At 41.4% G+C, this 24997-nt stretch overlaps 1 protein-coding gene across 1 annotated transcript in view; it reads left to right on the forward strand.

Annotated features, from left to right (window-relative positions):
* Positions 1-24997, forward strand: part of LDLRAD3 (low density lipoprotein receptor class A domain containing 3) — a 254602-nt gene that overhangs the window by 115115 nt on the left and 114490 nt on the right. Inside the window, exon 4 of the mRNA XM_061203245.1 lies at positions 21230-21364. Within this exon, the coding sequence (XP_061059228.1) occupies positions 21230-21364 (135 nt within the window). The remainder of the gene's footprint in view (positions 1-21229; positions 21365-24997) is intronic.

The raw sequence follows: 24997 nt of genomic DNA on the forward strand, positions 1-24997 counted from the left end.
ATCCAAAAGAGGCTCTCCATATCAACCAGGCACAGAGGACAACACCTGGCTGGAGGACTGAGTGGAGTGCAGAAGGCCGGCCACTCTGTGCCTTTGGATTGGAGAATTTAACCCATTTACATGTAAGCCGTGTGGCTGACAGGGTCTTGGTGCTCCGGCCGGGTGTCAGGCCTGAGCCTCTGAGGTGGGAGAGCCGAGGTCAAGACACTGGACCACCAGAGACTTCCTAGCCTCACGTAATATCAGTTGGCGAGAGCTCTCCCAGAGATCTCCATCTCAGCGCTAAGACCCAGCTCCACTCAACGACCAGCAAGCTCCAGTGCTGGACACTCATGCCAAACAATTAGCAAGACAGGAACACAACCCCACCCATTAGCAGAGAGGCTGCCTAAAATCATAAGTTCACAGACACCCGAAAACATACCACCGGACGCGGTCCAGCCCACCAAAAAGACAAGATCCAGCCTCATCCACCCAAACACAGGCACCAGTCCCCTCCACATGGAAGCCTACACAACCCACTGAACCAACTGGGGGCAGACACCAAAAACAACAGGAACTATGAACCTGCACCCTGTGAAAAGGAGACCCCAAACACAGTAGGTTAAGCAAAATGAGAAGACAGAGACATACGCAGCAGGTGAAGGAGCAAAGTAAAAACATAAACAAACACCAGACCAAACAAATGAAGAGGAAATAGGCAGTCTACCTGAAAAAGGATTCAGAGTAATGATAGTAAAGATGATCCAAAATCTTGGAAATAGAATGGAGAAAATACAAGAAACATTTAACAAGGACCTAGAAGAACTAAAGAGCAAACAAACAATGATGAGCAACACAATAAATGAAATTAAAAATTCTCCAGAAGGAATCAATAGCAGAATAACTGAGGCAGAAGAACAGATAAGTGACCTGGAAGATAAAATAGTGGAAATAACTACCGCAGAGGAGAATAAAGAAAAAAGAATGAAAAGAATTGAGGACAGTCTCAGAGACCTCTGGGACAACATTAAACGCACCAACATTCGAATTATAGGGGTCCCAGAAGAAGAAGAGAAAAAAAAGGACTGAGAAAATATTTGAAGAGATTATAGTCGAAAACTTCCCTAATATAGGAAAGGAAATAGTCAATCAAGTCCTGGAAGCACAGAGTACCATACAGGATAAATCCAAGGAGAAACACACCAAGACACATATTACTCAAACTATCAAAAATTAAATACAAAGAAAAAATATTAAAAGCAGCAAGGGAAAAGCAACAAATAACATACAAGGGAATCCCCATAAGGTTAACAGCTGATCTTTCAGTAGAAACTCTGCAAGCCAGAAGGGAGTGGCAGGACATATTTAAAGTGATGAAAGGGAAAAACCTACAATGAAGATTACCCAGCAAGGATCTCATTCAGATTCTATGGAGAAATTAAAACCTTTACAGACAAGCAAATCTAAGAGAATTCAGCACCACCAAACCAGCTTTACAACAAATGCTAAAGCAACTTCTCTAGGCAGGAAACACAAGAGAAGGAAAAGACCTACAATAACAAACCCAAAGCAATTAAGAAAATGGTAATAGGAACATAAATATCAATAATTGCCTTATATGTAAATGGATTAAATGCTCCCACCAAAAGACATAGATTGGCTGAATTGATACAAAAACAAGACCTGTATATATGCTGTCTACAAGAGACCAACTTCAGACCAAGGGACACATACAGACTGAAAGTGAGGAGATGGAAAAAGATATTCCATGCAAATGGAAAACAGAAGAAAGCTGGAGTAGCAATTCTTATATTAGACAAAATAGACTTTAAAATAAAGACGATTACAAGAGACAAAGAAGGACACTACATAATGATCAGGGGATCAATCCAAGAAGAAGATATAACAACTGTAAATATTTATGCACCCAACATAGGAGCACCTCAATACATAAGGCAAATTCTAACAACCATAAAAGGGGAAATCGACAGTAAAACAATCATAGTAGGGGACTTTAACACCCCAGTTTCACCAATGGACAGATCATCCAAAATGAAAATAAATAAGGAAACAGAAGCTTTAAATGACGCATTAAACAAGATGGACTTAATTGATATTTATAGGACATTCCATCCAAAAACAATAGAATACACTTTCTTCTCAAGTACTCGTGGAACATTCTCCAGGATAGATCATATCTTGGGTCACAAATCAAGCCTTGGCAAATTTAAGAAAATTGAAATCATATCAAGTATCTTTTCCGACCACAATGCTATAAGACTAGATATCAATTACAGGAGAAAAACTGTAAAAAATACAAACACATGTAGGCTAGACAATACACTACTAAATAACCAAGAGATCACTGAAGAAATCAAAGAGGAAATTAAAAAATACCTAGAAACAAATGACAGTGAAAACACGATGACCCAAAACCTATGGGATGCAGCAAAAGCAGTTCTAAGAGGTAAGTTTATAGCAATACAATCCTACCTCAAGAAACAAGAAACATCTCAAATAAACAACCTAATCTTACACCTAAAGCAATTAGACAAAGAAGAACAAAAAAAACCCCAAAGTTAGCAGAAGGAAAGAAATCATAAAGAACAGATCAGAAATAAATGAAAAAGAAATGAAGGAAACAATAGCAAAGATCAATAAAACTAAAAGCTGGTTCTTTGAGAAGATAAACAAAATTGATAAAACATTAGTCAGACTCATCAAGCAAAAGAGGGAGAAGACTCAAATCAACAGAATTAGAAAAGAAAAAGGAGAAGTAACAACAGACACTGCAGAAATACAAAGGATCATGAGAGATTACTACAACCAACTATATGCCAATAAAATGGACAACCTGGAAGAAATGGACAAATTCTTGAAAAAGCACAACCTTCTGAAACTGAACCAAGAAGAAATAGAAAATATAAACAGACCAATCACAAGCACTGAAATTGAGACTGTGATTAAAAATCTTCCAACAAACAAAAGCCCAGGACCAGATGGCTTCACAGATGAATTCTGTCAAACATTTAGAGAAGAGCTAACACCTATCCTTCTCAAACTCTTCCAAAATATAGCAGAGGGACGAACACTCCCAAATTCATTCTATGAGGCCACCATCACCCTGATACCAAAACCAGACAAAGATGTCACAAAAAAAGAAAACGACGGGCCAATATCACTGATGAACATAGATGCAAAAATCCTCAACAAAATACTAGCGAACAGAATCCAAGAGCACATGAAAAGGACCATACACCATGATCAAGTGGGGTTTATCCCAGGAATGCAAGGATTCTTCAATATATGCAAATCAGTCAATGTGATACACCATATTAAGAAATTGAACGATCAAAACCACATGGTAATCTCAATAGATGCCGGAAAAGCTTTTGACAAAATTCAACATCCATTTATGATAAAAACCCTCCAGAAAGTAGGCATAGAGGGACCTTACCTCAACATAATACAGGCCATATATGACAAACCCACAGCCAACATTGTTCTCAATGGTGAAAAACTGAAACCGTTTCCACTAAGATCAGGAACAAGACAAGGTTGCCCACTCTCACCACTGTTATTCAACATAGTTTTGGAAGTTTTAGCCACAACAATCAGAGAAGAAAAAGAAATAAAAGGAATCCAAATTGGAAAAGAAGAAGTAAAACTGTCACTGTTTGAAGATGACATGATACTATACATAGAGAATCCTAAAGATGCTACCAGAAAACTACTAGAGCTAATCAATGAATTTGGTAAAGTAGCAGGATACAAAATTAGTGCACAGAAATCTCTTGCATTCCTATACAGTAATGATGAAAAATCTGAAAGAGAAATTAAGGAAAGACTCCCATTTACCATTGCAACAAAAAGAATAAAATACCTAGAAATAAACCTACCTAAGGAGACAAAAGACCTGTATGCAGACAACTACAGGACACTGATGAAAGAAATTAAAGATGATACAAACTGATGGAGAGATATACCATGTTCTTGAATTGGAAGAATCAACATTGTGAAAATGACTCTACTACCCAAAGCAATCTACAGATTCAGTGCAATCCCTATCAAACTACCAATGCCATTTTTCACAGAACTAGAACAAAAAATTTGGCAATTTGTATGGAAACAGAAAAGACCCTGAATAGCCAAAAGCAATCTTGAGGAAGAAAAACGGAGCTGGAGTAATCAGGCTCACTGACTTCAGATTATACTATAAAGCTATAGTAATCAAGACAGTATGGTACTGGCACAAAAACAGAAATACAGATCAATGGAACAGGATAGAAAGCCCAGAGATAAACCCACGCACATATGGTCACCTTATCTTTGATAAAAGAGGCAAGAATATCCATTGGAGAAAAGATAGCTTCTTCAATAAGTGGTGCTGGGAAAACTGGACAGCTATATGTAAAAGAATGAAATTAGAACACTCCCTAACACCATACACAAAAAATAAACTCAAAATGGATTAAAGACCTAAATGTAAGGTCAGACACTATAAAACTCTTAGAGGAAAGCATAGGCAGAACACTCTATGACATAAATCACTGCAAGATCCTTTTTGACCCACCTCCTAGAGAAATGGAAATAAAAACAAAATAAACAAATGGGACCTAATGGAACTTAAAAGCTTTTGCACAGCAAAGGAAACCATAAACAAGACGAAAAGACAACCGTCAGAATGGGAGAAAATCTTTGCAAACGAAGCAACTAACAAAGGATTAATCTCCAAGATATACAAGCAGCTCATGCAGCTCAATATGAAAAAAACAAACAACCCAATCCAAAAATGGGCAGAAGACCTAAATAGACATTTCTCCAAAGAAGGTATACAGATTGCCAACAAACACATGAAAAGATGCTCAACATCACTAATCATTAGAGAAATGCAAATCAAAACCACAATGAGGTATCACCTTACTCCAGTCAGAATGGCTATCATCAAAAAATCTATAAACAATAAATGCTGGAGAGGGTGTGGAGAAAAGGGAACCCTCTCGCACTGTTGATGGGAATGTAAATTGATACAGCCACTATGGAGAACAGTATGGAGGTTCCTTAAAAAACTAAAAATAGAACTAACATACGACCCAGCAATTCCACTACAGGGCATATACCCTGAGAAAACCATAATTCAAAAAGAGTCATGTACCACAATGTTCATTGCAGCACTATTTACAATAGGCAGGATATGGAAGCAACCTAAGTGTCCATCGACAGATGAATGTATAAAGAAGAAGTGGCACATATACACAATGGAATATTACTCAGCCATAAAAAGAAACGAAATTGAGTTATTTGTAGTGAGGTGGATGGACCTAGAGTCTGTCATACAGAGTGAAGTAAGTCAGAAAGAAAAAAAACAAATACCATATGCTAACACATATATATGGAATCTAAAAAGAAAAAAAAAAGGTTCTGAAGAACTTAGGGGCAGGACAGGAATAAAGACGCAGATGTAGAGAATGGACTTGAGGACATGGGGCGGGGGGGAAGCTGGGATGAAGTGAGAGAGTGGCATGGACATATATACGCTACCAAATGTAAAATAGATAGCTAGTGGGAAGCAGCCACATAGCACAGGGATATCAGCTCTGTGCTTTGTGACCACCTAGAAGGTTGGGATAGGGAGGTTGGGAGGGCGACGCAAGAAGGAGGAGATATGGGGATATATGTATACGTATAGCTGATTCACCTTGTTATACAGCAGAAACTAACACAACATTGTAAAGCAATTATACTCCAATAAAGATGTTAAAAAAAAAAAAAAAGAATATGCTCCTGGAAAAAAATCCAAATAGTATAGAAAGCTAATGTGTTCCTTGACTTGTGACCGCCTGATTCCTTTTACCTGGTATATAATATTCCATGGTATCAATACACAGACAGACACACACCTCCTCTTGTTCTCTCTACCCCACCTGCCTCTTAGCAGTCTTGGTGTTGAAGCTCACCTCGCTACTCCTTGGCCTGGATATACTGGTGCCTTCCTTGGCAGCATCTGTGTGTCCAAATCCACACTCAGCAGTTTCAGTGACCTTCAGGTGTCCCTTTCCCGCCTTTCACACTGTTCCAGCTCCCTCAGCAATTTGCTTTGTACCTGCTTCTGGTCCCTCTGGTCACTGCTCAGTTTATTCTTTTTCTTTTCCGCTTCAGTGTTTAGACTGCTGGAGCCTTTCTAACTGAAGTTGGCTCTTGACAAATTTACACATTTACCTTCTGCACTTACATATTTTAATAACCCTTTTCTCTTCTGATTATTGTAAAGAACTTGCGAAATATAGAAAAGTATAAAGAGGAAAGCAAAAATGCCTAGAAGGCAATGCTGTTAATATGTGGGTTATTTTGTGATAGTCATCCCCCCTACCCTATCTATCTATCTATCTATCTATCTATCTATCTATCTATCTATCTACCTATCATCTATCTTCTCTAATATGCTTAATTGAGATGTCCTCTTTATTGTGACCATTTTCTCATGTTATTAATTTTTTTCAAAACATAAGTTTTAATGACTTCAGGGATTATTTTGATAAACTGATTTTCCCTTACCCTGTTGGTTCTATTTTAAGTCCTTGAGGAGGAGAGTGACTATCTCCTATGTTCTTTTATGTCTTTCCAGGGAACAATCATTGCTGTACTGTCCCAAGAGGGACACAGAGAGTTTATAACTCTCCTGTGTGCATTCTCCTGTTGCCTTATTTCATCTTCTGGGTCTCAAATGGCAGAGATATGGCAGAGCTGCTAGATTGCTGAATGGTTAGTAAGTAGAGTGGCTGAACCCCAGCTTAGCGAGGAGGGTGCATATCACTAACAGGGTAGGGGCCTGACTGAGCAAAATGACTCTGGAGCTGGAGTCTGGCCTCAGATTTGTGTTCTGCCCTAGGGAAGCACCAGCTGGGCTTCTTACATAATCTCCTTGCACAGTGGTTTTCTCTAGAATGGAGGTACTGACAGCCTGCTTTCCAGGTTTGTTGTGAGGGTTAGATGAGATAATATCTGAAAAGTGCTAGTGTGGTACTAAGTACTGTCCATGGGGATCTTATCACGGAAGGGGGGAATTTTATATATATCATCATACATATGTACTAGAGAGTAATTCAATGGCAATAAAAGCAAGTGTGATGCATTACAGTATGTACATTCTAAATGATTGTGTCATCCTGTGTACTCTTTGCCATAATTAAAAACCCTGTATGATTAAATGTTTGGATATTGGTCTTTAATTGTCTAAATGAGTAAATTATATTCATTCTAAATTAAGCCAATGAGGATTAAGCCAGCATTTTCCTCTGGCATATCTGCCATTTGAAAAGAGTGGTTCTAACTCACTGTTCTGAAAACTGGTAAATAAAAGGAAAGAATCAAGCATTTATCCTCCCTTTCATCTATGAATTACACTTTTGAGTAATTAAATAGCTGACTTAGGAAAGTTCTTTTCTATTGAAGAATACCAGCTAATAGAAGAATGAGAGAATTAGAGTATGTCTATTTTATAACCCCTAATGAAGAAATGGATCATCAAATGGCTGCTAAAACCATTAGATGAAAAATTGAAAGGAAGCTTTATAATGTATGGATCAGGCAGAAAAGTCCCGAAACGGGCAGTCAATCTTCTCACAGGCGACTTTGAATCAGTATTGCATCACTTCAGGTGGATTGTAGAAACCTTATCACTCTATGGATCTCTTTGTATTATAGTTGTCTTAAATAGTACATCTTCATGGGATTTAAAAATCCCAAAAGACAATGTTTTAATGTTTGCTTTAACTTTTCAAGTATGTTTAAAAGAACTCCAGAGGAGAAGAATCGTCTATTATATTTACCCAGATATTTACCATTTTGGTTGCTCTTCCTTCATTCTTGATGTTCCAGGTTTTTTTCTGGTATCATTTTCCTTCTGTCTGAAGAGCTTCCTTTAGCAATTCTTTTAAAGCAGGTCTGCTGACAACAAATTCTCTTAATTTTCCTTCATCTGAGAATGTCTTTATTTCACCTGCTTTCCTAAAGGATATTTTTACTGCATATAGAATTCTGGGGTGACAGTTCTTTTCTTTAAAGCACTTTAAAAATGTTGTGCCACTTCCCCTGGCTTCTCTTGTTTCCAGTGAGAAATTTGCAGTTATTTTAAACTGTTTTCCCTTAGAGAATACACCACTTTTCTCTGGCTGCTTTGAAGATTTGTTTTGTTTTGTTTTTAGTTTTTACCACTTAGATGACAATGTGTCTTAGATGACAATGTGTCTGGGTACGTGGATTTCTTTGTTTATCCTGTTTAGGGTTCTCTTTGAATCTGTAGGGTTTTGTCTTTTGCCGTACTTAGTACATTTTCAACTATTCTCTTTCTCTCTTTTAAAATTGAAATATAGTTGATTTACAATCAATCCTCTTTCTCTTTTTCTTGTGGGATTCTGATAACAATTTTAGGTCCCTGAAACTCTGTTCATTTTTTAATCAATCTTTTTTCTTTTTATTATCCAGATTGGATAATTTCTATTACTCTTTTGTCAGGTTTACTTTTTCCTCTGTCATCTCCAGTCTGCTTTTGAGCCCATACAATGTGGCTCTTTTTTACTTTGGTTACTATATTTTTCAGTTCTGAAATTTCCTTTTGGTTCTTCTTTACATCTTGTGTTCCTTTGCTGAGACTTTCTATTTCCCATTTGTTTCGAGAGTGTTTGTGATTGCTTGTTAGTATTTGTATAATCGCTGCTTTAAAGTCTTTGTCACAAAATTCCAACATCTGCCTTATCTTGCTGTTGGTGTCTGTTGATTATCCTTTCCCATGAGAGTTGAGATTTTCCTGTTTTTTCATATGACAAGTAATTTTGGATTATATTTTGATTATTTTGATTACTATGTATGACACTTTGGGTTTTGTTTAAATCCCACAGAGAAGGCTTATATTTTTGTTTTAGTGGACAAATGACCCTGTTGGGTCAGACCACAAGTTCCTAACAGCCCTCTGGAAGGGCAGTAAAACCCTCAGTGGGCTGTAGTCACAGTTGTTTTTAGACTATTTTTGCAGTGCCGCTTGGACCTGTTCTGTGTCTGCACCTCCCAGTGGCCAGTCTGGGACCTGGGCAGTGGTCTATGCGTTTAGTTCTTACCATCTTTGGTGTGCTGATTAGGACCAGATCCATGCATGTGCATCTTGGGAATCAGCCTCGGAGTTCAAAAACAACTTTATGAAGTTGATTTCCCAAGTTCCTCCCTCTCCGTGATCTCTCTGATATTTGCCAGTTTCCTGGGAGTCTGAGAGGGGAAAAAGATGGTAAACTTAGCACCATTTCAGTGCTAGTTCAAATTTTGGTCTTCTTCCACAGTTGGTCTGCTCCAATTTACTTTTCAGAATCTAAAAATAGCTGTTACATGTATTCTGTCCAGGTTTTCTTTAGCTGCATTCACTGGGAGGGCCAGGGTGTGGTGTGATTGCTGCATCTGACCTCGAATTGGATCCTCCCACAAGTCAGTTTGAGCATCACAAGAAAAGAGACAACCAGATACCTTCTGGTTGTCTACCTTCTGGTTGTCTGCCTTCTGATACAACCCAAAAGGAACACACATCACCACTCTATGGTATTTCTGCCCCCAAACATCCAACCTGAATCTGATTGAGCCTCTTAGTCTGTCTTAGTCAATTCAGGCTGCTATAATAAAATACCATACACTGGGTGGCATACGCAACAGAAACTTACTTCTCACAGATCTGGAAGTCCAGGATCAGAGTACCAGCATGTTCGGGTTGGTGGTGTGGACCCTCTCTCTGGTCATAACCTCACATGGCCTTCCTTGGTGTGTGCACACAGAGAGAGAAATCCTCCTCCTCATCTTATAAGGGCACTTATCCCATCATGAGAACATCACCCTCATGACCTCATCTAACCCTAAGTACCTCCCAAAGACCCCACCTCCTAATTCCATCCATTAGGGGTTAGGGTTTCCACATATGAATTTGGGGGGAACACGAACATGCAGTTCTTAACACTAACCACTAGTTTACAGGAAATTCAGGGACAGAGGAACATGTTAGTGACCCCGTGGGTAGATAAACTGCCAGATCCGGAATGTGGAATATTCTCCACCACTGTTTCAGCCACAAATAAATTCTAAGAAAAAAAATTAGAAGGGGGAGTCTACAGATTCAAAGAGACTAAGAGACAAGCCAACCAAATGTAATATGTGGACCTTGTTTCAACCCTGATTCAAACAAACCAACTGTTAAAAAAATTGAGGTAGTTGGGAAATCTTGAATTGTGGTTGTATATCTAATGATATTAAGGCATTATTATTAATTTTTTAAGTTTAAGGATGGCATTCTGTTTATTATTTTTAAAAAGTCCTTATCTTTGAGAAACATATACCGGAGTATATGAAAGTGAAATTACATGGTATCTAGGATGTGCTTCAAGCCTTTCCTCTGGGGTGGGGTAGGGGTGGGGGGGTGGATAGTGGGTGAGGTAGGACTGAAACAGATTTGTCAGCGTATTGGTAATTTTTTTTCATTTTAATTATGGGTTTATTGCTTAGACACTGGAAAATAAATTTTTTTGTTTCTTTTTTTAATTGAAGTATAGTTGATTTACATTTTTGTGTTAGTTACTGCTGAACAGCAAAGTGATTCATTATACATATATATACATTCTTTTTTTTTAAATATTCTTTTCCATTATGGTTTATCATAGGATATTGAATATAGTTCCCTGTGCTATACAGTTGGACCTTGTTGTTTATCCATTCCATACATAAAAGCTTACATCTGCTAACCCCGACCTCACACTCCATCCCTCCCCCAACCCCCTCCCCCTTGGCAACCACAAGTCTGGTCTCTATGTCCATAGTTCTGTTTCTGTTTCATAGATAGGTTCATTTGTGTCATATTTTTAGATTCCACATATAAGTGATACCATATGGTATTTGTCTTTCTGTTTCTGACTCACTTCACTTAGTATGATAATCTCTAGTTGCATCCGTGTTGCTGCAAATGACATTATTTCATTCTTTTTATGGCTGAGTAGTATTCCATTGTATACATGTACCACAGCTTCTTTATCCATTTATCTGTCGATGGACATTTAGGTTGTTTCTATGTCTTGGCTATTGTGACTAGTGCTGCTATGAACGTAGGAGTGCATGTATCTTTTTGAATTATAGTTTTGTCTGGATACATGCCCAGGAGTGGGGTTGCTGGATCATATGGTAATTCTATTCTTAGTTTTCTGAGGAACCTCCACACTGTCTTGCACAGTGACTGTACCAACTTACATTCCCACCAACAGTGTAGGCGGGTTCCCTTTTCTCCACACCCTCTCCAGCATTTGTTGTTTGTAGACTTTTTAATGATGGCCATTCTGACTGGTGTGAGGTGGTACCTCCTTGTAGTTTCTTTTTTTTTTTTAAATAAATTTATTTATTTATTTTGGCTGTGTTGGGTCTTCGTTTCTGTGTGAGGGCTTTCTTCAGTTGCGGCGAGCGGGGGCCACTCTTCATCGCGGTGCGTGGGCCTCTCATTGTCGCGGCCTCTCCCGTTGCGGAGCACAGGCTCCAGACGCGTAGGCTCAGTAGTTGTGGCTCACGGGCCTAGCCGCTCCACGGCATGTGGGATCTTCCCGGACCGGGGCATGAACCCGTGTCCCCTGCATTGGCAGGCGGATTCTTAACCACTGCGCCACCAGGGAAGCCCCTCCTTGTAGTTTTGATTTGCAGTTCTCTAACAGTTAGTGGTGTTCAGCATCTTTTCTTGTGCCTCTTGGCCATCTGTATGTCTTCTTTGGAGAAATATCTATTTAAGTCTTCTGCCCATTTTTGGATTGTGATGGTAATTATTAAAGCCAGGTGATCGAAACACAGGGGTTCCCTATGCCAGTCTCTATTTTTGTATGTAACTGGAATTTTCCATAATAAAATGGTAAAAAGAAATAAAAGATAAAGGAGCAGTTTTGTTGGGTGATGTCTTGACTTCAGCAAATAATTGGAGAGTCATATTTTTAAAGAACTTTATTTCTGTGGATGTGTTTTCCACTGTTGCATTCATTTTGCAGGAGGAAGGATAAGCAAGGACCAGTGTTTCCTTCTAGAGGATCACAGTGCTGAGATTTTGCCCTTTCACTTCCTTCCTTTCTCCTTTTTACTGTGTTTGGCCTCTTCCTCCTGCCTTGGGCTCAGACATCCTTGGCTGGAGGTGAAGCCCTGGATGGGCTGGCAGCACAGCTCTCCCCAGGTCCTCCGTCAGGGAGGACAAGGACTCCTTCCAGGAACTGAGATATGGCAGAGCGGTCTGGGTGACCACGGTGGAAAATTCTTTCAAGTGGGATCTTCTGCTGCTGTTTTCAGCATAGTTGTGCTCAGAAAACCCGCTGTGTTCTGGACTGTGTTTCTCCCACTGCTGATGAATTCTTGCCTGTCCCCCTAAAGAGCTGAATTGCTCAGCCAGTGTGTCTATATTTTGTAATCACGGAGCCCCTTGGTGCTTGTGTATTTCTGTAGCTTTATTCATGTCAACCCAGATTAGATTCCACATGTCTTCTTTACCCCTCAGCAGATCCATGAGTGGAAGCCTCAGGGAGCTGTGCCTCACGTCGGAGGGGCTGGGTGAGCAGAGGAGCGGGAGGGTGCTTATACCCTATGCTTCTAAGCTCCATCAGCAAGGTCCCCTTAAAGGCTCCTGTATGACCTGCTTCCTTAGGGAGTTGTTCCTGGTCTGCCGAGCCTGGGCTGGTCATTCTGTGTGTTGGCACACCATCTTGGGCCTCCTCCAAACAAATGTCAGCTCATCAGAGGCCTGCCCTGAACACCCTGTAAAGATAACTCCTCTCCTCTCCAGTCTCCCACCCTGTCTCCTTCCCCTGATTCACTCTTCTCCTCTGCACTTACCACCACTTTTTGTTTATTTTCTGCCTTCTCTGCTACACCGTGATGGCCATGAGATGGTATTGTTGCATGGTTCACAGCTGTACTCCCAGTGCCAAGTGTATGGTCTGGCTCAGCCTTAGCACGGGATAAATGCATGTGGAATAAATTACACTTCTCATGCTTTATCTTCAGTGCACATTGACCTCCCTGTCTCCCCGCTAGAGTGTAAGCTCTTTAAGAACAGACTGGGTTTTCTTTTATCCCCAGTGCCTAGTAGAGTGCTTCATTTATAGGCAATACTAAATATCTGTGGAATGAGTGGATCAAGCAACTAATCAAACAGAGGGTTAAAGAAGAAGACAGACAGTCAGGATATATTCTCAACATGGGGATGTCTTGGCCCTCTTCTTTGGTTTCAGATGTACACCCAGAGGGCACATTTTGGCTGCACATTGTTCGTTCACCCCAGCTCCTACCTTCTTTCAGACTCTCATTCTCTTTCCACAGTTTCTGTGCCAGGCACCCTGAAAGATGCTGCAGGGGATAAAGAGATGGGTCAGATGCAGGACCCTGGCAATGCTGAGGTGATCCTCAAGCAAGGGAGACAGAAAGAGTCATACCCAAATACATACAATATGGGTTGACAGTGGAGAGTGCTGTGGGAACCACTGATGGGAGAGATTATTTCCCTCTGGGCTCATCAGTGGGAGTTGTTGAAGGAGATGGACCTAGGAAGATGGGTGCCATTTAAAAGTTGGCAATACGGTTCCGTGGAGTCTTTTAGGCTAAGGGCTCAGCAGTGAGGTATGCAGACTGTGCAGAGCATAAGAAGCCACTTGGCTGACAGTGACTGAGTACTTACTATGTATATGGCACATTTCTATATGCTTTACACGTGTGATATTTTAGGCTGATAACATCATGACTCCCTTTTTGTAGATAAGGAAATGAGACAGAGAAAGGTTAAATAACTTGCCTAAGGTCACACAGTAAGTGACAGAGTTGTAACATCAACCCAGACAGTATAAATCCAGGGTCTGAACTCTTAACCACTATACTGTGTATCCCCAATGATAATTATTATTACAAGCATTTATTGAGCACCTGCTGTGGGCCACATGCGATTCTCAGTTATTCAGGTGCATTAACTTTTTTTTAAAAAATTTTTGTTGGAGTATAGTTGATTTACAATGTTGTGTTAGTTTCAGGTGAGTGAAAGTGAGTCAGTTATACATATACATATAAACACTCTTTTTTAGATTCTTTTCCCATATAGGTCATTACAGAGTATTGAGTAGCGTTCCCTGTGCTATGCAGTAGGTCCTTATTATTATAGTTATCTATCTTATATATAGTAGTGTGTATATGTCAATCCCAATCTTGCAATTTATCCCTCCCCACCCTTACCCCCTGGTAACAAGTTTGTTTTCTACATCTGTAACTCTATTTCTGTTTTGTAGGTAAGTTCGTTTGTACCCTTTTTAAAACTTTTTTATTTTTATTTTATATTTTTATTTCTTTTTTCTTTTTTAGATTCTATTCCCATATAGGTCGTTACAGAGTATTGAATAGAGTTCCCTGTGCTATACAGTAGGTCCTTATTAGTTATCTATTTTATATACAGTAGTGTGTACGTGTCAATCCCAATCTCCCAGTTTATCCCTCCCCCCATCCCCCCTTGGTAACCATAAGTTTGTTTTCTACATCTGTGACTCTATTTCTGTTTTGTAAATAGGTTCATTTGTATCGGGTGCATTATCTTAATTTTCACAAAATCTTAAGACAGAGGCACTATTCTTATTTTCATTTTACAGATAAGGAAATTGAGGCTGAAAGAAGTTAAAGAATTTTCCTAATGTCATGTGGCTAGTGAGTGGTAGAGCTGAAATTTGAACCCAGGTGGACTTCTTACCCTCACTGCTAATCATTACAGAAAAATATACGCTTGGAAGGGTAGGCTGGGGCAGGTCATGAAAAGTTAAGGGTCTGGTTAATAAGTACCAGGGATATAATGTACAACATGATACATATCATTAATGCTGCTATACGTTATATATAAAAGCTGTTAAGAGAGTCAATGCTAACAGTTCTCATCACAAGGAAAAAAATTTATTTCTAGTTATTTAATTTTGTATCTATATGAGATAATGGATGTTCACGAAACTTATTGTGATAATCATTTCATGATGTATGTGAATCAAATCATCGTGCCGTACATCTTAAACGTATACAGTGCTGTATGTTAATCATATCTCAATAAAACTGGAAGAGAAAAACAATTAACAATCTAGGATTGTATTTTATATGCAACGAGGAGCAGTTGTTTCTGAGCTGAGTGCAGAGCGAGGAGAGGGAGAAGGTCAAGCATGGCTGGAGCCTGGGGAGCTGGGACGTGGTGGTCCCTTTAATGGAAGTGGATCCAAGGAGAGAGGGAGAGGCTGGGGAGAGAGGGAAGGATGTCAGTTTCAGACATGCAGAGCTTGAGGTGAGGGGCCCTTAGGCAGAGGTGTCCACGAAGCATCAGGAGAAAGAGGATTATCGCTGGAGGGAAGATTTGGGGAGCCATCCACAGAAGGGTGGTGGTTGAAGCGGTGAAGTCGAAATTGGCGGGAGACAGGCTGGGGGGTTGGACAGGAGGTAGCCAGGCCCAGGAAGCGTTTACAAGGAGGAGGAAACAAACAGCCATTAGCAATGAATCAGGGTCTGCCACTGCCACTGCCACTGCGCTGCCTCTCAAAGGGTTGTGAAAGTTCCCATCCTTCGGGTCCTTAGAGGCTGGGGAAAAGGCAGACGGGATTGAGGAACCTTTGCCTCCTCCTGCTTTACCAGAGTGGTGGCCCCTCCCCTCCTGCAGACTCGGAAGACGGAAGACGGCTGCACATGGCTCTGATCTGTCTCGGGGGCCAAGGGCTGCTGGGAGAGGTCCTGTGGGGTGGACTCTGAAAGGAAGGCAAGAACTTGCAGCTGGCCTCAGACAAGCCACCTCTTCTTTGAAGGTCCAGGCTGCCAGCATTTTCCAGGCCACAAAGGAGCAGTGCTTGTTAATGGGTCGGATGATTTGCAGAGAGGCTTGGGGCCAGGCATCCTCTGTCCTGGAACAGAGGAAGTCTCGGAGCAGCTCCATCTCCCCCAGTTGCCTGGTTCCCAGGGAAACGGGGGCTGGGAAGACAAGATCCCCACGGAGACCATGAGGTTGGGATGCTCGGTGAGGAAGTGGGCGGGCATCACCGTGGGATGGGGAGCAGATGGGGGATGTGGGGGCTGGTGGCCAGGAGGTGTGTTTTGCCAAGAACCCTTTGAGGTGGGAGAGGGGCCGACTTCACAGACTTGAAATGGATTAAAGGCGACATTTCCTACGTCCCGCTGGAGACAGATTGCTTCATTTCCTGTCTTAAAGCCGGTCAGTTGCTTTTGGATGACTGCAGTGGACCCTGGGTCCTTTCCTTCAGATGTGGTTGAGGTGAATGCCACCAGGTTAATTAACCACTGAGCTTAACCTTCTCACTCCTCCCTCCCCTTGGCAGGGAGAGACAACTTCTCTTTCCTGAGTACTGTGGGCTGGGAAACAGATTCTTAGATCTCTGTGTTTGTGGTGGCAATAATAGCTGGGGAACTTTGGAGTCGCGGTTGAATTTTTGAAGTTAACTTTGCGGACAGTTTTCCATCCTTATTGAAATAAATACTATAAAATGCAATGTTCCTCTTCCTAGTTAAGCGAGTAAAATAATACATTTTTTCAGTGACTGGGAAACCTCAGGAAGGACAAAGAAAACATACATGTGGAGCACATTAAATATTGCTAGAAGATGCAGAGATATAACATCCCAAAGTAGGAAACGTTTCGTGGTCAGTTTATGGGCCGCCTGTTGATCAGTTATGTTTCAGGGTCCTGGGTGAGGATCCACGGCATCACAGAAACCCCTAAGACTTGACTTCTGTCCCCCCGCAGAGCCTATAGGGTTGGTCCACCATACATGCACCCTGAAATCTGTCTTAAGCCTGGTAAATGCTGCAGAGGTCCTGGAAGAAATATAGTGAAACTTGAGCTGTCTGGGGTCTTTGGGGAGATTTTACTCTGGGTAAGTGAGTGTGCCTCTGACGGGGATCTCCTCTTGGCTTCCTCAGTGTCTACCTCTGTTGGTGACAGTGCAGGGCCGTTCTTAGGAATGTTAGTTTTTAGACTGGGCTATAATACAGGGTTGCCTTTGGCTCCTTTTAGAACTTTCTGGTCTCTTTTGAAACTATCTTAGGCTGCTCTGCTTTTGGAATTCTTCAGGTGGTTTTTTATAGCTTTGTGGTCCCCTCCCATGGTTGTCAGCTTTTATTTCTTGCTGGCAGTTTGTCTGCAGGTTGGCAACGGCGTCCTCTCTCCCTTCTAATTTGCCGTGTCCTTGGGAACTGGAACACAAACCTTGTTGGAATTTACATAACCGGAGAATCAACAGACCTGGGGGAGAGGAAGGCTGGAGGGCCCTTCCTGAGGACACCCCCAGCACTTAAAGGACAACAACATCCCGAAGTGTGTTTTGATGGTTCGGAGGCCTTTTTCTGGCTTGCTGCTGGGTTTGGGGAGGTTCCTCTAGCATCCTCTGCCTCTGTTTCTCTGCCCTGCTTTGGGGGTGGGGGGACATAGTGTTTTATGAGGAGCCCTTGACAAGGAGGAATCCCAGGTGTGTCTGTTTACCAGCATGTACCTGTGTTCTCTGAGCAACAGGGCACCTAAGTGTGAAAGATACTGAAGACAGGGGTTTGTGAGCCAGAGAGAATTTTGTGGGAAAAGAGAAAAGGAAAAGGAAAGTGAGTGATCACTGAGACATCTCTGCCAGACTAGACTCTTAGAAACTTTTAGTGGAGTCTTTCCAACATACTGAAAAGGAAAAATAAAATTAAATGAACACCTGTGTTTCCCAACAGCCTGTTTTAAAAATCATATTACCTATAGTTATGGTTAAATTATGATAACTATATTAACAATAGTTAATAATACTATATTATATTATAATAATAATACATTATAATATTATAACTATATTAACTATGGTTAATAATACCATATTGTGTATTTGAAAGTTGCTAAGAGAGTAGATCCTGAAAGTTTTCATCACAAAAGAGATTTTGTAACTATGTGTTGACTTATTGTGGTGATCATTTCGCAGTATATACATATATCAAATCATTCTGTTGTACACGTGAAACTAATATAACTATATGTCAATTATATCTCAGTGAAAAAAGTCATATTACCATATTGCCTTATTTGCTTCAGATTCTTAAAATAATAAAGTGTTACCAAATATTATAAGTCTACAGTACACCCCTTTCTGACCCTATCCTTCTCCCTTCTCTCCAGAGGCATCCATTGTCCTGAACTTAAGGTTGTTTCTTCCAATGCAAGTATATATTTTTGTATCTTCAATAATTGATAGTATTCTTTTGCATGGGTAACTTCATCTAATTGGTACAACACTATACATATTCTTCTGTAACTTTTATTCTTATATAACTTGCATATATCTTCTATAACTTCGCCCCCTCTATTGTATTTGTGAGATTGATCCATCTTGATTCTGGTTCATTCTTTTTTTTTGATTTTGTATTTTTTTTTTATTGAAGTATAGTTGATTTACAGTGTTAATTTCTGCTGTACAGCAAAGTGACTCAGTTATCTACATATATACATTCTTCTTTATATTCTTTTCCATTATGGTTTATCCCAGGATATTGAATATAGTTCCCTGTGCTATACAGTAGGACCTTATTGTTTATTGGTTCATTCATTTTTCACTGCTGTTCAGTGAGGGTTGGCAAACGATAGCCCCTGGGCCAAATTGGCCTACGCCCTGTTTTGAAAGTTACTTACTTTAAACGTATTTACTACCTGTAAATCAAGTTTTATTGGAGCACAGCCCTGCCCTTCGTTTATGAATTGTCCATGGCCGCTTTGTACCACAATGGCAAAGTTGAGTAGTTAAGACACAGTGCAAGACCCAAACGTTAGCAAAGCCTAGAGTATTTACTATCTGGCCCTGTACAGAAAAAGCTAGCCATCCCCTCCTGTAGAATTCTAACAGTGTAGCACATGGTATTAATTCTCCTGTGGGTGAACATTTGGGTCATTTCTAATATTTTTATTTTACAAACAGTGCTTCAGCACACATTTTTGTTTGTTCAGGATTCTCCCCTGAGTGTGTAGCTGGAAGTGAAATGACTGGGCCATGGGGCATATGCCCCTTAAATATCACCAGGTATCACTAAATTGGTCTCCAAGGTGGATCTACCAATTTGCACTCCCATGAGTAGTCTCTGAGACTTCCTCTCCCTCCCCATCCTGGCCAAGAACCTGGGATTTTAAGACCTTAAGTTTGGCGAGTCTGCTGTGGTTAAAGTGCTGCTTCATTACTGGCCATAGTCAACATCTTTTCAAGTTGTTGTTGAGCGTTTGCCATTGCTCTGATGGGAATTGCCCTGTCATGTCCTTTGCCTGTTTTCCTGTTGAGTTGTTTGTCTTTTTTCTTTTGAGTGTGAGAGTTCTTTCTGTATTCTGGTCCTAGTCCTTTTGGTTATATGCATTAATTCCAAATATATGTATTCATTCTATGCACTGAAACTGGTTTTCAGTCCCTGTGGATTCTTTATCCGTAGAGCTGTGTCTTAAGATATAGTCAGTCTTAATTCATTTGAAGATATGTGTGATCTGGATATACACATACGTACATATATACACATATATGTGGTATGCGTGTATATACATGCATGCACACCCACACATGTGTGACTTCTTTTCCTTGGGAAAGTTTGTGAGGTTGAAAGGGTCTAAGGCTGAAGAGAAGTCAGTAGATGCCATCGCGTCTGCAGGGTTGGTTCAGCACCGCCTTCCCTACTGGGGCGGTTCACATAAATTTGCAGCAGTCCCATCTTGGAGCAATTCAGGCGCCTTTCCAAGGCTATCCATTCGAGTGAGCTGATCGTTGCTGACGCTTTGGCTGCGTAGATGTGACCCACAAGGTCCCAGGGAAGCCAGAGGCCACCGTGGTGGGATGCTGAAGGGTTTGGAGGGCTGCTTTGGACAGAAACCAAATGTGACTTATGGTTTCGGGTTTCCCCATTTTGGTTTTGGCTGAAGTCAGACCTTGGTTTCAGCATGATCAAGTGGAACCATTCTCTGGCCCACAGCGATTTAAATAATTAAAACTTCCATTTTCAGGCCAGACTCCTTTTGCTTAGCTTTACACTGGTCCATCGTCTTCAAAACTAAGAGCGCTGCCTTCCCCATCCCTCTACCTCCTCTGACCTTTCAAATCAAACTTTCTGAGTTGAACAGTTAAAAAATAACTTGGTTTAATGCCCAGCACTTATCTTCTTGAAGTTTTAAATAATTTTTGAACAGTTGACCTCGCATTTTCAGTTTGCACTAGGCCCTGCAAATTATGGAATCAGTTCTGCACACAGATAAAGGAACCGAGGCTCAGAGAAGTGAAGTAAGTTACCCAAGATCACACAGCTAATAAATGGCAGACTGGGGGCTGGAGTAATTTCTACTTTGCTGCTTTATTTATTGAAAATAGAGCCCTGGAAAGAGCCTTGCTTGAATTGCACTGCAAGGAGTGAGGAAGCAAGATAAATTGTGCTGTAGAAATAGTGATTTTCCATGGAGATTTGCTTACATGTTGTTAAGTGGTTTTGTGCTGACCTTATGCTGGCTGGTTGCGACCTTCTTCCTTGAGGGGAAGGGCCATTTCTGTCATTTTTTTGGGGGTTTCCTGAAAGTGCCTGCAACAGGGAGCTGCTCAGGCTGAGCCAGTGGGTTAATGGGCTTCTTTGATTGCAAAGCAGAGCTGGAACTCACCTTGGTGAGCCGTAAGGAAACATGAGGACTTACCAGGCTGGTCCATAGTTAGGGAACCATAAGGATCCGACCTAGGCCTTGGATTAGATCGTGCCATCACTCCGTCAGTGGCAGAGGTTCACGGATCCCCGACCCATCTACTCCGTCTGGCTTTGCTGTTCTCTGTGTGTCTCTTATGTTACCGACCGTTCCTCTCTTGACTCTCCTGGGAGATTCGGGTTTTGCCCCAGGCCCCTCAGAGGCTGCTGGCCCGCCTAGCGGTTGACCAGTTAGGGCGAGGCGTTGCCCTCTGGCCATGTTGGTATGGTTACAGGGCACCAGCGTGATGACTTGGGAGAAGGAGCTTTTAGAATGGAGCAGAGTAAGTCTCATCCTGTCCAGGTCATTGCCTGACCAGTCTCCCAGGATGGGCTTTGAGTCAGCCATCCTAGAAGGTGAGCTTGCTGCTTCCCGAGCAGGACATACCCCTGGCTGGAAAAGGTTCTGGGGGGGTCCTAAGGGGACTGGCTAACCTCCCTGGTGACCTGTTCTGGTTTCCCTTCACAGCGGCAAACCCTTTGCTTTGCTCCACTGCCCGCTACCACTGCAAGAATGGCCTCTGCATTGACAAGAGCTTCATTTGCGATGGGCAAAATAACTGTCAAGACAACAGCGACGAGGAAAGCTGTGAAAGTTCTCAAGGTAGGAGCCTCTCGAGCTCTAAAAAAAATAATTACGACACCGCAGCACAGTAACACTGAAGAAAAAACACCCACCGGTGTTCAAATACAGCAGCCATGTTAATTTCTGCTCTTTACCTCGAAGCCCTCATACACATGGTTCTAACCACAAAGCACCTACCATTTCGTATTTCTCACGCATTAAATATCAAATATACATTTTCTCTTCAAAACTGCAATTTGTCCAGCTGCATTGCACACCCTCACGGTGCTCTACTGTGGTTTTCTAAATTGTTACATTGTTGGGGGCCACTTAGGTTGTTTCTTTCCATTGAGTTACTTCTTCAGGATAAATTTGGCAGCGTGGGACATCTGCACGGTTCATGACTACACCTCGTCATACAGCTGTTTGGAAATTTTAAAAAATTCTCCATTGCTGCTAGTATCATCTGCGCGTGTCGGTTTTATAGTAATATCCCAGCATTCACTGTTGTTCCCTTTTCCCCATTTTTGCTGATTTAGTAGTCATAGAATGATAGCTCCCCAAATGCTTTAATTTGCATTTCTCTGATTATGAGCAAAGTTAACATTTTCCCCTGGGTGTTTGTTTACTGCTTTGTTTCCTCTTCTATGAATTGCCTATTCCTATCAGAGCTCTCAACCTCAGAGCTGTTGGATGGAAACTGAAGGGTGCATTTGGGGATGGAAAGAGGAGCTTTTTAGGAAACCCAGAAGGACATGGAGGGGTCATATCCTCCCCTGTTAAAACTGACTGGGTACGTTTCTTTACTCATTGTCTCTTTTCCAGTAAACATGTATTTATTTCTTCAGTGATTAGAAAAAAATACAAAGATTTAAAAATACATGTCAATTTTAAGGCATCCTAAAAAGTATATATTTCTAATGTTATAAACAGGTATCATCCATATGTAATCTTTACTTTTCTCACTTAGTATTATGTTGCTATGATCCGTACATTTTATTGTTTGTTGGCAGAGTTCATTTGTTTTGACCGTTATTCAGTATTTCACTGTATGACTGTACCACAGTTTATAAATTTAATAATACTGTAAAAAAGAAAAGCAAGAGAAAGATGGATAGCTGGTTAATTCATATGTTGGGAGGCAGGAAAGATGGGAGGTAAGATGAAGTTAGGTGCAGGTTCCTTTCAAGGTCCCGGCTTTTATTTTGGTTGGTGTTTATTATGTTATTAAAAATGAATGAATGACTGAGTCATGCATAGACCACTGGTGAGAGTGCGCCACAAATTAAGGAATTATGAGCCATCCAAATCCGTATGCCTGGGGTCCATAGACGAGAGAAGACAAAATGTGTATCTACATGGACTTTGCCAAAATTTGTACAGAGAGTAGCTCTGGGAGGTGAGTCTTGGGTAGAGTTAGCCTCTGATTTTCCTGACCTAGAAAATTCCCTCCTCATGTCTTCTCCTCACCAGTGGTTCTCAAGGTTTAATCCTTAGACCGGCAGCGTCAGCATGACTTGGGAACTCTTTGGGAATGCAAAGCTCAGGATGTACCCAGGTCCACCGAATCGACCCAGGAGGTGGGCCCAGCAGTCTGTATTTTAACAAGCCCTCCAGTTGAATCGAATTCACGTGCAAATCTGTGAACCGCTATTATCCACTAACTTTAGAGAGGTTTCTAATCTTGCCATTTGCCTAGGGATTTCTAAACTTCTGATTCAGTGGTGAACGGCAAGGTGTTTCTAGGCTTACGCAAAGTCACATTTTTATAAACCAAAGCATATGGCGTTGGGCCATCGGCCAGCGGCAGTGGTAGAGGAACAGTAATCACAGAATCAAGTAAATATTAGCTTAGATAGGCGGGATTGAGAAAAATTTTCCATCTATATTGTTTCTTATGCGTTTATGTATCCTAGATTCACTAATGGTGCCCTGAGATGGTCAGCAAAAGGACTTTCAAGTCTAAAACTTGGAAGTTAGGGAATTCGTCCTGATGCTTTTAGCAGCACCTGCAATGCTCCCCCCAGCCCATGCCTATCCCAACATTTTGCTGAAGCAGATTTTTGCTTGCCCTTAAGAAGAACTGTTCCTCTGAAGGCTGGTTCAAGTCCAGCTCGTTTCTCTCTATATATTGTACTCTCATATTATAAGCATGAGGGGTAGGAAGAGTTGGTGGTGGACACATACACACAAAGCCCAACTCTTGGCAAATGTCTTACTTGGAGCAACTTACCTTAGAATCTCAGCTTTGTGCCTTCCATACCCAAATGACCTCCCTTTAGAAAATAAGCTCTTTTGCACGTGCTCTCAGAAAACTAGTCCCATCAGGGCATGGATAACAGCTCTCCACTGCCGTCAACGTGACAGCCTCTGAGCAAGGATGCCCATTGTGGAAAGGCATCTCCATTAGCTACCTAAGAACAGGAAGCTTTTTGGCGTCTCGAATCACACAGATCCTACCTAGTAGCATAGGTAGTGCCCTGCACAGAGTGGATTCAGTGAGTGCTGAAGACTAGAAAAGATTTCTTTGTAAGGTGTTGTTATTAAGCTGTGTTTAATTTGTACCTTGTGCAGTATTACACTGTACACGTGCTAAAGTTATGTGAGTTCAAGTACCCATAATCTATTAAAATGATCGTAAGAAGTATTATTACTATTGTTTAAACAGAACAGATGATTCTGTCATTCCCTCGATGGGAGTATGCCCCCCCAGTGCGCATGACATGGTAATCTGGACCTCCGTTCCCTTGGCCAGCCTGCAGTTTTGCATCTCTCTTAACGATGTAAACCTCCCTCTGCTCCGAGTGTGATTCTGGTATTGAAGGGTGTGCTTTTCTCTATCATGTAGCTGCTAAAGCAAACTGACTGCTGATTTTGGTGTTAAAAGGAACACCGTTGTGCCCGTGCTGGGGGAAAACCTGACCCATACTGGGCTTTTGAGAGACTGTAGTGTCTTCCTGAGGAATTTCAGAGGCATCTTGAGTAGACAACATATCATCTTATACCATGTAGGAGTTGACCTATTGTCATCTTAATAATAGCGAATATTTATCGAGCCCTACCCTGCACCAGATACTGTGCTGGACACCTTCTGTACATGAGCTCATTTAGTTAAAACACATCCTATCTGCTTCTGCTGGGCTTCCAGCCCTTGAAAAATGCATCTTTGCTTTCAGTTGATGTGGGAAAAGAAAATTATATTTTATAATGTTTATTTTGATGGAGTGGAGAAAACTGACCCCAAGACAGGAAATAGGGTGCTTGAAATACTTCTGATTTGATGAGGGTATGAAAAAGTCATGTCTCCACTGAGAGACTCCAGCTCTGGGTGCACCTCTCTTTCCTTCTTCCTCTCGTCCCCATTTAGTTCCCTTCCTTACGCTGACCTTTCAAAGCAACAGCAAACCCTGCCAGGACTCGGAGGTGGGAATGGGACCATGAAAGTGCAGTCATTACTGTACCTTTCGATTCCAGATGGAATGTATTGGAGACCAAAGAACACTGTGGTGGAATCGAATTGTAACTGCGCCTTCATTCATTGGAAGCATAACCTGTTACCAGATAATTCCACAAGCAGTGGCTTTGGAGCAAGCTTTGCATATGGCTTTCTGTTGCTTAGGAACTTTCCCTGGGAGGGTGCATCTGAGGGTCAGCAGGTGCTGCCGTGCGCAT

The sequence above is a fragment of the Eubalaena glacialis genome, chromosome 10, assembly GCF_028564815.1.
Source record: "Eubalaena glacialis isolate mEubGla1 chromosome 10, mEubGla1.1.hap2.+ XY, whole genome shotgun sequence".
NCBI lineage: Eukaryota > Metazoa > Chordata > Mammalia > Artiodactyla > Balaenidae > Eubalaena > Eubalaena glacialis.